The sequence below is a fragment of the Benincasa hispida genome, unplaced genomic scaffold (assembly GCF_009727055.1).
Source record: "Benincasa hispida cultivar B227 unplaced genomic scaffold, ASM972705v1 Contig887, whole genome shotgun sequence".
Taxonomy (NCBI): domain Eukaryota; kingdom Viridiplantae; phylum Streptophyta; class Magnoliopsida; order Cucurbitales; family Cucurbitaceae; genus Benincasa; species Benincasa hispida.
In genome coordinates, this window is record NW_024065221.1 from 396,954 (window position 1) to 413,011 (window position 16,058).

A 16,058-nucleotide genomic window follows, 5' to 3' on the forward strand; every position below is an offset into this window, starting at 1 on the left:
TTAGTTGATATATAAGATTGAAAATGCATGTATTGTTTATTTGATTGATGAATGTATATCATATATATATCAAATGTGGTTATTGGATCAAAATACAGGAGCAATTATAGGTAAAAACGTCAACATTGTAGATTTTTTTAAAAAAACACAAGCAAATTTCTTGACCATTTTTCCTCGTCAAGATTATAGATATTCTTGACATGTTTAACAGGCCAAAAACTCCCATATTCTTGACATTTCTAACATGCCAAGTAGGATATGTTTTGACGTTTTTTCATTGTCAAGTTAACAATTGACCTTTTTTCCTTGTCAAGAACACTCATATTCTTGACATTTCAAACATGTCAAGCGTTAGTATTTTTTGATGTTTTTTAAATGTCAGGTGTCACTTTTCTTGATATTTTTAAAACATCAAGAAAATCAAAATTCTTGATATTGACTTCCTTGACATTTTTGACATTTTAAAAAAAGGTCAAGAAAAGTCATTATTGACATTTAAAAAACGTCAAGAAACACTGTTTTTGTAGTAGTGTCGATCTCAATCTTGAGTGAATTATGAACTTCCGGTCAGTCCCTTGATTTGCATGGGTGAGAGTGACCTAAGTTTCCGACTCGATAAGCTTACCATTTTGTGGACTTGACTAAATTGGAAGCCGGAAACATAACTTCACAAAATGGAATTAACTTCTTCCTATATAAGGTAAGTAGATGAGTAGTTCTGTTAATTTTGGGTCTTGAACAAGGGGCCCCACCCTCTCACTAGAGGGTCTTAGTTTATAATTGAAATCAATGGTACTTGGAAAAAAGTAATTATAGGGGTGAAACGAACATTTGGCCCAATTGCAATTATAAACAACTCGTGAAGAATTGACTTGCTTGATTATATTCATGGACACAACTTGTCCTACAGTGCATAAGAGTTCAACTATAGGTTTGTAGTTCATGAATGAAGGTTAACTTATTTAAAGAATTTAATTAATTAATCTTGTAGGTCCATAAGGTCTGTTTGCTAGCTCACCACGGACTAACAAGGATCAAATATGTTGAAACAAAAATTTGAAATGTTTAAATTTATGAGAAAAATATATTAATTGTATTAGATACAATTAAATACATATTTTATTATAAAGTTTATTTGGATGAGATTCAAATTATAATTTTATAATATGGAGAATTGATTTATTTAAATTTGATTCAAAGAATTAATTAATTAATTTCAATGAGATTCAAATTAAAAATAATTTGCAGAAGATAAATATTTAAATATGATTTTAATATTTTAAACTTTTTAATATGAGATATTAAATGGGAAGAAATTTTTTATTAAATATTATTAAATATTTAATTTAGAATATTTGTAGAGAGATTTACCTAAAAGGATTAAGAGTGGGGCTCTAGGTGTTTAATTAATTAAAATCAAATTAAATTTTCATTTTTCAATTCAATTTTAAAGAAATAAATTTAAATTTTGAATTAAATCAATAAATAAATTGAAAAAAATTGATTTGGTAGTGGAATTTTCCAATTTAGGAAAATTTGATGTGGTTTAACCAAATACAAACCACATCAATTTGATGTGGCATCAACTGAATCCTTTAGTGCTTGCATGAAGGATTCAAATAAGTGATGCTAAAAATTAAGAATTTGCTGCAGAATTTTTCCCTCTCTCAAACCCTCACATCTTCCCTTTTCATTTTACTTCAATCTTGAGTTCCGCTACTCAAATTCGAGCTGAGAATATTAAAGAAGATCTCTTGGTGGTTTACTGTAGATTTGGAGCTGAAAATTTATGGAAGAGCAGCTTGGATTGGAGGAATTCTTCAAAGGTATGTTTTCCTGAAACCCCTTCTGAAAATTTGATTTTGCATGTTTTTAAAACTCAAATTAAATGTAATTAGAGTTCTTATTGATTCTGATTGATTCCATTGCATTGCCTCTACATCCTAACACTAGGGAGCCCTCATAGAACTCACTTCTACACTTTCTACTCTCTACCAGAGCGGTTCCCTCTCATCTTTCAAGAACAGTTCCTATAAGTCGAACCCTTGCAAGAGTCATGGCAAGGAATATCTCGGGAAAATGATGATTTCATTCGAGGAGATAACTACCGGTTTGAGGAGGAGATTTTGTTGCAATTATGGATCGACAAAAGTATGTTGCTTACCTTTTTCTTGGTTATTTGTATTTTTAATTCATTCAAAAAATCAAAGAACGTGATTACACACTTCCACCGAGATTCAAATCCTATTAGGGAGGGTTGGATTGAGTTAAGAGGATGCTCGACCTTAACCAAGATTGAGATCGACCCTAGCCAAACACCAAACATGACATGTCTTATCCACCTGGTGAGTTAAATTATCCCAAAGATGACTTTAAAACTTGATGCCAACTATTAACTTGTTGTCTTGATCCATATTTAACTTACATCGGAGCGTGTATGGCAAACACTACACCGTTGCACATATTTTTTTAAAAAAAAATATTTTGCAAGTCACAATCTTTTCCTTATCAAACAAATTTATTGTTGTTGTCACGTGAAAGTCAAGCGTCTTTCTATTCAAATTTTGACATCAATACTATCATTTTTTTACTCAATGCTTAAATCACAATAAATAGGATAATTGCATTAGGGAACACTTTTAAGATGATTATTAAGTGTATAACAACATTTTTAAAGATTGCAAATATAGCAAAATCTATCGGTGATAGATTTTATCGTTGATAGACTCTTATCAAAGACATGGTTTATCACCGATAAACAGCCATATGGTCCATCACTAAAAGACTTCAAAAAAAAAAAATCTAAATTTTGTTATATTTGTAAATTCTCTTACATTATGTTATATTTACAAATATTTTGAATCTAATGGTTAATTTTGCAATTCCCCTAATAAATCACTAGTATAGACAATTTTAAAATGATGTACTCCATTATTCATTCATCCATTTATTTTAGTTCGACGAGGGAGCGAGGGTTCACATTAGCATTCATTCATCCATCTCATAAAAAACACAATGCACGAAAATGGGAAATTTCTTCATCCACAGATTTGATAGAAGGGACAAACAATCGTTTTTCCATCATGAAGGCCATTCGTTGGAGAGGTACTATATTCACAAACCCCGTTCTAAAATTAAACATCATCGAGTGAGAATAAAAAGAAAAGTTACATTTTTTTAAGCAGATAAAACTAAAAAAAACATGAGAAAATACTGAATTAAGTTGGGAATTCTAAGGTTAATATGTTAAAAATTAGAAAGTTTTTGTTTGAAGTGCATAGTTATAAAATAAAATGTCCCGATAAATATACAAAATAATTATAAGATTGTCTCGATAAATATACAAAATAGAGAAAGGAAGAAATTAGAGTTTCTCAATAAATGTATAAATTTTGATAGTGTATACTATTGAAAGTTAATTATTTAACATCAACTTATGAAGTTGGTGGGCATCAAACTATGTTTCATCAAAATTTAGTTTTTACACTTTTAATTATCTAAATTTAATCGTTAGTTTATTAGTTTATTGTTGAATTTCTTTTAAAAAATGACTACATCTGATATTGCTATTTAAAATTTACGATATTTCCATAGTCTTAAAAGTCAACTCTGAAAGATTAAATTTAAGGTTTGTTGAAGCAAAATTTATCAAAAGTATCAAAATTAGAGTGGAATAAAATTAAAGTAGAAAGACAAAAAGTTATTTTAAGATAAAAATTAAGTTAAAATGTCATTTTAGTTATTATATTTTGAAATATGTTCAATTTTAGTCTCCATATTTTCAGATTTTAATCAATGTATTTTTAATTAAATATATATTATATTTTCTTACATGATTTTTTTTTTGTCAATTTTAATAAATCAACTTTGAACGATTAAATTTAAGATATTTTTAATTATAAGAACTTAGATTAAAGAATAATTATTTTAAATGACATAATTATTAAAAATATTTTTAAATATAATAAAAGGTTGTTGATTGAGAATTAGATTTTATTATATTTATAAATAAGTTAGATAACAGTACTAGATTATATTGGCCAAAATAATATTTAAACTAAAATATTTTTAGTTTGGATTTTGTGAGTGTTGTGTTGATTGGGAAGAGACCCAAATTGGATAGCGAGGCGACCTCTTCCACTCTAAGTCCGAGTCCAAGTCCGAGTTGAGTTGAGTCCACATTTTTTTAAAAAATAATAATATAAAAACATTGGGGGAAAATCTCTCCCTCCCTCTCTCTCTCTTGGACTGCCTTCCGATTCCGATCCAATCCCAGGAGCGCCCCAGCTGTATCCAGTTCCCCTTCCCCACCGGGGGGCCGCTCTTATAAGCGCCGACATACCCATGTCTTAGTTTCCACCGCCCTTCATGTTCAAATCTTCCCCACCCATTTCTATTTTTGCTCTTTGCTGCTCGCCATGAACTAACTACCCGGTGTTTTTATTGGTTTATCGCTTCCTTAAGCCGCTACTTTCCTCCCATGGCGGCAGAGCCTCCCAGTTGGCACGAGGGTATGTCCTCCGACAATTTAAAAGGCCTCATACTTGCACTTTCTTCCAGCTTTTTCATTGGTGGGAGCTTCATTGTCAAGAAGAAGGGCTTGAAGAAAGCCGGTGCCTCAGGAATCAGAGCAGGTATGCTTCCTCCGGCAATTCTAAGATGTGCAATGTGATTTGGCTTTGGAGTTTATCATTTTGAGTTTTGGTTTTAGAATTTCTTCCCCCATTTCGTCTGGGAATGTTTTTAATCGGATTTGGAAATATGGATGTCGATTTAATGTCATTTCCAATGTGGGTTTAAGTTACTGGCTCGAGTTATTAGAGATTTGCCTATTTTGATCCGCATCCAATTAGGTGGTACCCGAAGTGAGAAACTGTTTGAGCTCTGTCACACCAGTTTCCTTCTAAATTATGTGGGAAGGATCAAAATCTAAGGGGGTTTCATTAAATCTACTAACAACTTCCACTCTCGTAGTTCGTTGTATTTTGTTATTTCGTGGTCCGTAATCAATCATCTAGTGTTTGGAATTGCTTGATTTGAATGATTTCTTTTAGTTATAGTTTTGCTTATTGATTCCTTCCAGGTGCGGGCGGATTTACCTACTTATACGAGCCGTTGTGGTGGTTGGGCATGATAACAAGTGAGTTTCAAACACCCTTTGCGATTGGTCATTGATGTCTGAGATGCCGATTGCAAGTTGCAACAGTATCGATTTTTCGATTCAGCTAAAACATTTCAGAAGAAACCTATCTGTGCTCTGAAACCTGTGGAAGCATTGCTTCTTGAAACCCATGGATTCTAATGTAGATGAATCTCTTTGATGTCAGTTGTCTTGTCTCTTTAACTAATATGATCGTTATGGATTTTACACCATAGTTTATAAGTTTCAAAAGCAAGATATTTTTATGTACTAACTATCAAACGAACGAGTTCTTCATAGTTGTGTGGCTTTAGTTGAAAAGTGAATTTGGAGTTAGATCTAATGGATCACTATCATTTTAACAGTGATTGTTGGAGAAATTGCTAATTTCGTGGCATATGCATTTGCACCAGCCTTACTAGTCACTCCTCTTGGAGCTCTCAGCATAATAATCAGGCATGGGTCAAAGATTGCTCAATCCGAAAGTATAAATGTGTTGAATTCAATGCTAATTCTTGATCTTGTCCTAACAGTGCTGTTCTTGCACATTTCATTTTACGGGAGAAGTTACATATTTTTGGAGTTCTTGGTTGTATTCTATGTGTGGTGGGCTCCACAACCATTGTTCTTCATGCTCCTCAAGAACGTGAAATAGAATCCGTGACAGAAGTTTGGCAAATGGCAATGGAGCCAGGTACGAGTACAAAGCATGCTGCTTGGAATCAGTTCTCTCAGTATATTATTTTCGTTTCCATAGTCTCATGCTTCATGGAGTTAAACAAATTTTATAACAGTGAACTTTTTTCCATGGCAGCTTTTCTTTTGTATGCGACTTTGGTCATAACCTCTGCTCTCATACTTATATTCCACTTTATACCTCAATATGGCCAGACACACATAATGATTTATATTGGAGTTTGTTCCCTTTTAGGTTCTTTATCGGTAAGTACACTATGTTCGTTATAAACTGCTCATTATGTTTTCTTTCCTTTACATCCTTAGTACATGCTTAGGAAAAATTCATGTGCCATGCAGGTTATGGGTGTTAAAGCTCTTGGAATTGCCATGAAGTTGACACTATCTGGAGTAAATCAGTTCGTTTATCCGCAAACTTGGCTTTTTGCTATAATTGTAACCACATTTTTGCTTACTCAGATGAACTATCTGAACAAGGTAACCGGTTGTTTCTGTTTATTTTCATTTTCTCCTATTTTCTGCTGCGATCTTCAAGAGATCCATTTTTCTAGCTCCATTCTTGATCCTACAGAGTTTATATGAACACAGTTAACAATCTTGCTATATAATAATGAATACAGTACAATTTGACTGATAATTCATAAACACACTGCCACTATTTCGTGCACCTTTTGGTCCATTCAACATGAAATCTAGTATACCTGTTTTGTTGTGATAATTTAACACGAAAAATAAATTGTTTATCAAGAATTCTATGATATTTGTTTACCTTTTCTTCTCCTTCTCATTTCAGGCCCTTGATACTTTTAACACTGCTGTTGTATCTCCCATATACTACGTGATGTTCACATCACTGACCATTTTGGCAAGTGTTATCATGTTTAAGGTATATTTATAATGTGATCCGACAGTCTTTTAGCAATCAATTGGTCATTAATACACTTGTTAAGGATGTGTTTCTCAATGAGAATGAGTAAAAAAGAAAGCCCCAAATATTTTTTTAGTGATTTGTTTGGAACGACTTTCTAAATGCTTGAAAAAGTGTTTTTAAGTTCAATGTTTCTGAGCTCCTAGCATCTCATTTCAAACAGACTCTTAATATCACAATCTTTATGATTGATTTATGAGCCACTACGAGCTCATGGTTCAAATATATGCAAATCTTAGAAGTATACAGCATATTGAGAAGCATACAACATAATTATGTGCTTTCAGACTGACTTTTGGCTTATACAACTGCTCGCAGCCTCTTCGCTATTTGTTCATCGCAAGATATTCGATACTGGGATTAACAAAAATTGCCTTATTCATTTTCAGGATTGGGATAGGCAGAGCCCATCACAAGTTATCACAGAATTGTGTGGATTTGTGACTATCCTTTCAGGGACTTTTCTTCTTCATAAAACAAAGGACATGGTTGATGGTATGCTCTTGATATTATTCAACTGAAACATTGGCTGGCAGTGCCATTCTTGGTCAAACAGACTTTTATCCACCAAGTTTTTACTGCATGTTTGGGACTGATTTTAAAATAGCTAAAATATTTTTTTTCATGTTTAAAATCACTCCAAAACCCACTTTTAGTCATTCAAAATTATTTTGATGTTTCATTTTACATTTTAAATACAATTTTCACCAAAGTGGTAACTAGCATGACCTTTTTCCTCGGAGGTTAAAGGTTTGATTCCCATTCCCATCTTCATCCCCATCTCGCAGTTGTTGTACTATATATACATATGCAATTTTTATATAATTAATATTGGTTTAGAATGATTTTGAAAATGCCTGAAGTAATTGTAGCCATTTCAGATTTACTCTCAAACATGTCCTTAGTTGGGAATGTCGACTGCTTTTATCCACCTAATCTTACTTTAGAATCTGATGTTCGTTTTTCAAATTTTACAGGTATATCAACATCATCGCCAATACGACTTCCCAAACACATGGAAGAGGATGAATATAATGGTTTGGAAGGCATACCTTTAAGACGGCAAGAATCAATGAGGTTGCCATGAATTAATATGATACAATTCGATAATATTCTTTAAAGAAAAACTGCTATAGAAGTTGGGAATATCTTCGTTTGGTCTTCTTTCCCCCTTCTATTGTACCAGTATTTTTCTTTTTGTGCATACAAACTCTCTCCCCGTATATGAACAGGATTGTAATTTTAGAGCCATTATTTACAAATTGGCTCATTTAAGGGATATCAAAGCTCATATTAAGGAAATTTTTTTGAGTTCCTCCGTCCCACCTCGCTTTTTATTTATGTTTTTTTTTTTAAAAAAAAAAAATTTCGTTTAAGGTTTGTTTCAATTTCGTCTATTCACACTTTTAAATTCGATTCTTCGTTAAATACTCACGTTTAGTCATTAGCATTAATGTCTATTAATTAATTTGAAATAATTAGATAGTAAAATGTTAAATTTAATTTTAATAGTGATGTAGTATAGTAAAACTTAATTAGTTTATTAGTTTTTAAATGATAGACATTACTACTAAAAATGAATAGTGAGTAAATTTAAGGACTAAACGTATAACATTTTGAAATTTAATTCTCTTGTTTTAAAAAGAAAGATGATAATAATAATAATAATTTCATAGGAATCTCATTTACAGAAGCAAGCTTTGATGTAAGTGTCTCGTTGGCAAAAATCCTCACGAGGTCGGGTCCCCGTCCCGATCAGGGTGGGAATCTCCGGTTTATCAGAGATGGAGTTAAATCGGGAATTATAATTGGGTCCCGACGAGGACGGGTACGGTATTCCCGTCTCGTCTCTAACCTCCTCTCTGATTAAATTTTTTATTTTTAATATATATATTACAAACAAATATATATATATATATATACACACATCAGAACTGTGGCAACTATGAAAGTGGAAAATAAGTTTGACTTTAGTGTGATTACATAAAAGGGTAAATCATAGGGCTTATATTATTATTTTAAGTTTAATAGTTGCAAGATGTGAATAATGGAATCACCGATTTCGAGATGATTATTAGTTTATAACTTTGTGGATTTAATTTCTATTTGGTGGTTTAAATTTTAGAATGTTACGATTTTAGTATCTAATTTCAATTTAATTCCTAAATTTTATAATTTTATAATTTTATAATTAATTTTTTTAATTTGATTTTTAAGATTTATAATTTTAACTTTTTTTTTCACTCTATTAAAATTAATTTTGAAATTTGACTGCATAATAAGAATTTTGAAATTTGACTGCATAATAATTAAAACTAATTAATAGATGTAACACAAAAAATGATGGTGAGTATTTTATAAAAAGAAATTAGGCTAAAAATATAAATCTTGAAACCTTTAGATCAAATTAAAACAAAAGTTAAAACTTAAAAGACTAAAAATTTATTTTGAAACTTAAAAGATTAAATTTAATTAAACTCAAAACTATCAAAACTAATTTAAATTGTAATAATTGAAATATGAACATGTCAGTCACAATAAGGGGTTAATTAGATTTTTAGGGTAAAATTTGAATTTAATTAGGAAAAAGGGGTGTTTTCGATTATTTAGGGGGAAGGGGATGTTTTTTTGTCCTTATCCGAAGAGATGTATTCTATATTTTTTTTTCCGCACATTAAGAAAAAATTAAGTCAAAATGCGTCACGCATTCAGACTTCATCTTCTTCCCCTTTATTTCGACTTAAAACCCCCCTTCATTTCCCTCTATTTCTTCATCTTCATCCTGACCGAATTTTCATTTCTTCATCTTCACTCGAAAATTCCCTTCATTTCTTCATCTTCTTCCTTTACAGACAACAAACACCCGAAATTCCTTTCATTTCTTCATCTTCTTCCTTTACAAACAACAAATACCCAAATCCTATTTTCTTCACCTTCTTCCTTTATTTTCAAATACCGATCATCTTCTACCTTCATTTCCACCTTCATATTATTAATTTGTTTCAATGTAGTATTTTATTTGGTAAGTTGATATATTTTTATTATTTAACAAAAACATAAGTTTTTGATCATCTTTACTGAGTTTTTTAATGTTTATTTTGTTTACGGTGGATATTATATTAAAAAAAAGTTCTACAAACCATTATTCAAAGTTTTTTTTTGTAAGGTGCAATATTTTTCTTTTAATAAGTTGATATATATTTTTTTTATAGTGGGTTAATTTCTTTTGTATTGATTCTCATAATTTTTTTTATATTAGTTTAATTTCATATATTATCATAAGGGAGAATTGCTATATATGTTCAGGTTAAGTATTAAAAATATGTTATTAGACTTTTAAATAATTCTAGATTTTTTAATGACCTAATAAATTCAAAATCAAATGTACTAACGGGTTAATTGGAAAAATAAAGTACTTCACAAAGATAATTAGACAAAAAAACACTTTTAAAACTATTTAGATAAATAGGGTATTATTTTTGTTTATATTGAAATGATTAGCTTTGAAAAAGAAAAAATTTACATTTGAAATCATTAATAATTTACTTTTCTCTTATTTTTGAGCATCATACGTAATAAAAAAATACTAAAAATCACATTTTCCATATCTTTTAGCATCACATGTAAAATGAGGGATTTTTTACAAGAAAAAAATCACATTTTCTCCATACTTTTAGTAAAAATAATCTAACTCAAATTTTTAAAAATCAAAATTATATTTAATTCACGTTCAAAGAAACAATCTAATGTTATCTAAAAATCTATAATTTACCTCACATACCTATCTATATCTATCACACGTAAAAGAAAAAGGTTTGCAATTAGGAGCATAATCAAACATCTTTTTTCATTTTGCCAAAATTTTAAAATTTGTTAGTAGTTTTAAATGTAAAATTAAGAATATGTTTCTAATAAAAAGAAATAGTGATATTACTTTATTTCGTGGAGAAAAAAAAAACTAAAACCAATTAAATAAAGAAAATGAAATCTAAAAATAGGTATTTAAATAAGAATTTAAAGTTAACAGTGGTATTGGATTTAAACTAAAACGTTTTATTTTATAATTGATTAATTGGAGAATTTATTTTATAGTGGATTAATTGAAATTTTTATTTTATAGTCGATTAATTAAACGTTTTATTTCTCAAATGAAACAAAAATGTAAAATGTCCATAATTTTGTATTGGTTTTTTTATTATTATTTTGTTTACCGTGGCTATTATTTCTGAGAAAAACTCTACAATCAAGTTATTCACAAGTTATGTATATAGTTATTTACTATTATTTGGAATGATATATTGATTATTGAATATTGAATATTGAATGTTAATGTTATTGTTATTGTGATTGTTAGTATTATTGTTATCAATTTATTTTGGATTATTCACTTTAATATTGTAAATTTTATGATGATTAAAAAACAAAAAATCATGTCAATTTAAAAGAATATTTATCATTGATTTATGGTCAAATGATGATGCATGTCTTTAGTAATAATATTTATCATGATTTTATTCATACTTTTTATTATTATTTTGTTTGAAAGTGGATATTATTTAAAAAAAAACATTCATTTATTTTTTTTAAAAAAAAACATTCCTTTATAAAAATAGTAATAACACATTAATATAGTTGACCTAATATATACCTACATATATTATGATAAATATTAGATTGCATTGGTCAAACTACAATGGACGTTGTGGAATTCTTATGTTATATGCATGGAAACATTGTTAATGGGTCAAACGGGATATAATATGATAGGCAACCATATCTTCGTATAAACATGTATCGTAAAGTTGACTTCAACACATTAATCGATGGATTATGTGATGCATTATCCATAAATAGAGATGATGGGGTAGACGGTGCACAATTTGCAGACAAGAAGGGCATAATAGACGAAATTGTCCCAATCGAGCTCGTGATGCGACTTAGTTATTTATTTTTAATTTTCCTTATTGACTGTAACTTCTTTTACTTATTTATTCTTTATTAATTGTCATTGTGTTTATTGGTTACATTCGAAGGGTGTATTCTTTATTAATTGTCATTGTATTTATTGATTGTATTTACACAATGATGGTGTATTCTTTATTGATTGTAATCCCATTGATTTTAGTAAATATTTAAGTTAAATTTAATATTTTTTTTATGGGATCATATGGACGAGGATGTTACCACAAGGCCATACAAACGACTCGGTTTTGTACTTACAGCGCAACCATAGATCCAAGGCTGTTTGAGAAGATGAACATATCAATGCTATGCATTGTTGGTGAAGAGAGGTTGTTATTCGAAGGCAAGAGAACCCAAACCCTCGTATATTGAACTATCTACGAGTTGCATGATTCTATGGAGTCTCTTGTATTAAATTTATACAACTAGACTAGTATCTGATAACAATATTAGTGGAACGATGGCGGCAGGAGACACACACTTTCCACATGTTGCATGGAGAGTGTACAATTACACTTCAAGATGTAGTTATCCAATTTAGACTCCCGATTAATGGAAGACCGTTGATTGGGTCACTAAACTATGACTAGGAATAACTTTGTGCCCTTTTTTAGGCGTAATCGTGAATGTCGCTGTTCTTAAGGGAGGTCGTCTTAGCCTGCCATGGTTAGCTGATCAATTTAACAACTTCGCCCATCTATCAGATAATGCAGATGAAGAAACTTGCAATGATATGCTTAAGCATATATTCTCACATTGATTGGAGGATTGGTATTTTCCGATAAATCCAACAGTAGAGTGCACCTGATGTATCTTTCTCTCTTGGTAAATTTTGATATTGTTGAGACTTACAGTTAGGGGACTGGATGTCTTGCATGGTTATATAGGCAACTATGCAAAGGTGCAGTTATAGATGTCAAAGACATTGCAGGCCCATTTCTATTGCTGTAGATTTAGGCATGGGATCGATTTCCTCCTTTAGCGTCTCGACGAATCCATTGATATGATAACAACTTAGGTGACAGACCACTTGCAGTACGCTAAGCATATTTACCTCATTATTGTTGTGTTCATTATGAAATACTAATAGCTAAAATTCAACTTTTGATTGTTGTAGATGGAATGACAACTATTTTGTAATTAGAGCATCGACGCATGTTCTAGTACAGTATAGGTACATACTAGATACGCATATGCCTAACCAGGTAATATTTTATTCATTCATATATCATATATTGATAATGTTTCAATCTTTTGGTTCATTCGTATTTTGACACATATGCATGCAGATTATTTGGGAACCATACAATCATCTCATCCAACTATTACCGCCATATTGTTTCGATGGCAGTGAGATATGGACATTTAGATGTCCATTCATATGCTTTTTCGTTGTGGACTAGTATCATCCAAATCGTGTGATGCGTCAATTTGTGATGTTGCAACAAATTCCTCAACCTTGCTGTAACACCCCGAATTTTCATTTTTATATAATTTGGAATTAATCTCACATTTTGGGAAATAAAAGAAATTAATAAAATAAAGTGGAATAAGGAAACTAATAAAATAAAGTTTAATTTATTTATTTTTTAAGTTTTAAGTATTATTATTATTATTATTATCATCATCTTTTTTTTATATAAAAACAAAACTTCCTTCTCCTTCTTCCTCCTCACCGTGGCCCTTTTTTTTTGTGAAAACCCTAGCCGTCGAAACCAGCAGCCGCCCTTGAATCCGCCGCCGGCCATCCGCACCTCCAGCCAGACGTCAGTTCCGCTAGTCGCTCGCGGAACGCCTCGGTCGCTCGGTGTTTGCATCTGAAGTAGTCGCTCGTCGACCCCAATCGCCACCGCCTGCCGCCGAAGATCCACCCCCAGGTTAGCCGTCGCCCCTACCTCCTCGCGTCGACGGTCTGAGCCACACGCACAAGGTCTCTCCCCAGTCGCTCGTGGTCGCTGTCGGGGTGCTGTTCGTCCGCCCGTGGGTCGCCGCTACTCAGATCGGCGGCAACGAACTCGAGCCCCCAGCCATCGACGCCCAGCCTCAAGTTTTGCAGTCGCTAAGTTCCCAGTCGTCGATAATGCCAGAACGTTAGAGTTAGTGTGTGATAGGAGTTTGGTTTGGAGATTGGATCGTTCCAAGTCGCCGTCAAGTAAAGATTGTGTGCAATTGGTGAGTTTAATTGGGTTCTTAACACCCTTCGTTTCGGTGTGTATCTATAGGTAGTTCGACTTGAGCAAACATTTCGAATTCGATTCAAGATTCTTTTTAAGTAAGGAAGGAGATAAATTTGTTCGATTGAGCTCAAACTCTAACGAACTTACTACTGGAATCTCTTTTGTGCCAGGCGCGATGCACGGTAGATTTTAACATTTAGGACCCTGTAGCAGTTTTTGTTTTGAGGTTGGATGGACTGCTTATGAAGGATATACGAGCATGTGGTAATATATCGGAATATGATTACGTATAAGCTCTGAGTTATATGAAATGATGATTGAGTATGATCCTTAAATTATGAGTTAAGTAGCACTCAAATTGGGGTGTCTTAAAGCTAGATGAACCTTAGACATTTGTTGATTTATATAGTCCCGAATACTGCCTTGTTTACATGACTTAGGGCATGAAAGTGATGTGCTACAGTTGATTCATTTAAAACTAGATTAAATATGTATGTTGAGGTTAATTAGCATGCAATCTTCTTTCCTTTCTAGACTATGTGACTGCATGAAAGTAATGCACGTCCAAGGGCGCTAGTACATGAAAGAGATGTATTAGGACTGGTGTGTAGAAAAGTGATACATACCTAGGGTACTGGGGTGTACGAAAGAGGTACATATTCCGTGGGTTATATGTATACGAAAGAGGTGTATGCCTAACCATGTGTACGAAAAAGTACACATCCCTGCATTTAAACCATGTGTACGAAAAAGTACACATCCCTGCATTTATAGAGAGGATCTGGTGTGTACGAAAGAGGTACATACTCAGTGGGTTATGTGTATACGAAAGAGGTGTATACATAACTAGACGTACGAAAGAGGTACATACTTAGTAGGTTAGGTGTATACAAAAAAGGTGTATACTTAACTAGGTGTACGAAAGTACACCTTCAGTGGGTTATGTGTATACGAAAGAGGTGTATACGTAGTCATGTGTACGAAAGAGGTACACATTAAGTGGGTTTATGTGTATACAAAAGAGGTGTATGCATAACCATGCGTATGTAAGAGATTGTGTTTCCTTCGGGATTCATCAGATGTTGTGCGTCCTACGGGACTTACTAGAGGCAGTGGACATACTCAACTATAGTAGGATAGAAATAAGTTTTCATGTATATATGTATCCCATGAGGACTAGAGCAGTTTATATGTTCCATTAGAAGTAGGCATCTAGAGGACATAGATGCCTAGCTTGACCCCAGTAGTGGGGTTACTTACTGAGTATTTTATACTCACCCTTTCTCATGTTTATGTTTCAGGTAAGAGTAGGGATGCGCCGGCAAATGACAAGCGAAATTCGTGATCGAGCTATTGGGACCAGTTTTTTGCTTCCGCTCATGAGATTTAAACTTCTTTTCATGTTTTTCTTAGCGTTTAGTGTTGATGTTTAAACTTGCTATTTAGAAAAGATTTATCTATTATCATTTATGACTTATGGGTACCCTATCGTTGTTTTTAATATTTGAAATTAAATGCATAAGTGTTTTAAATTTACCTTATTTAATTAGCATCACAATAGAGTGTCGTTTTAAGTTTCACGCATGCATGTGTTTAGTAACGGCCTAACTTAAGTCCTAGGGAGTCGGGTCGTTACACTTGCAACACAGACGTCCGACTCCATTCACATGATCTAAGGGGCAGTCATGAGCAAGACTGGATTGCATATTTGGCTCCTCAAATCTCAATCTGGGAAAATCGTCAAAGTTTGGTTATTAATTGACCTCCTATATTGAATGGTATTCCGGTGATACATAACTAAAGCAGAATCCTATCACTTGGTATGAGTTTATTGTTTAATAGGATTGTTTGATTTTATTTCATTGCACACCAAAATAAATTTTAAAGTCATTAACTTCTTATTCAATTTTTTTTTTAGGCCGAGCTTCCAAATTTGACATTATCTACTAAAAGAGCCTTGCATAGTCACCTCTATATATCGAGTGCGATATTTTGATGGTGATCTTCCAATGGAAGAACAAGGTGATCCAGCAAGATATCAGGATCTTCCTATTCGACCTAATGTTCGGAATGAATATCCAACAAGCCATCCGATCATTTTACACATACTTCCATGTTGTCCTCTCCTAATTTTTCCCAACAACCCTTTGTACAC

General features: G+C 32.2%; 1 protein-coding gene across 1 annotated transcript; it reads left to right on the plus strand.

Moving 5' to 3' along the window:
* The first annotated feature begins 4,204 nt into the window (after positions 1-4,204).
* Positions 4,205-8,078, plus strand: LOC120070070 (probable magnesium transporter NIPA4). The gene is made up of 9 exons (XM_039021914.1): positions 4,205-4,634; positions 5,084-5,140; positions 5,506-5,596; positions 5,674-5,834; positions 5,955-6,082; positions 6,176-6,313; positions 6,630-6,722; positions 7,154-7,259; positions 7,742-8,078. Exons 1-9 carry the CDS (start codon positions 4,481-4,483, stop codon positions 7,849-7,851), a joined length of 1,038 nt encoding a protein of 345 aa, XP_038877842.1. The 5' UTR covers positions 4,205-4,480; the 3' UTR covers positions 7,852-8,078.
* Positions 8,079-16,058: the final 7,980 nt, after the last annotated feature.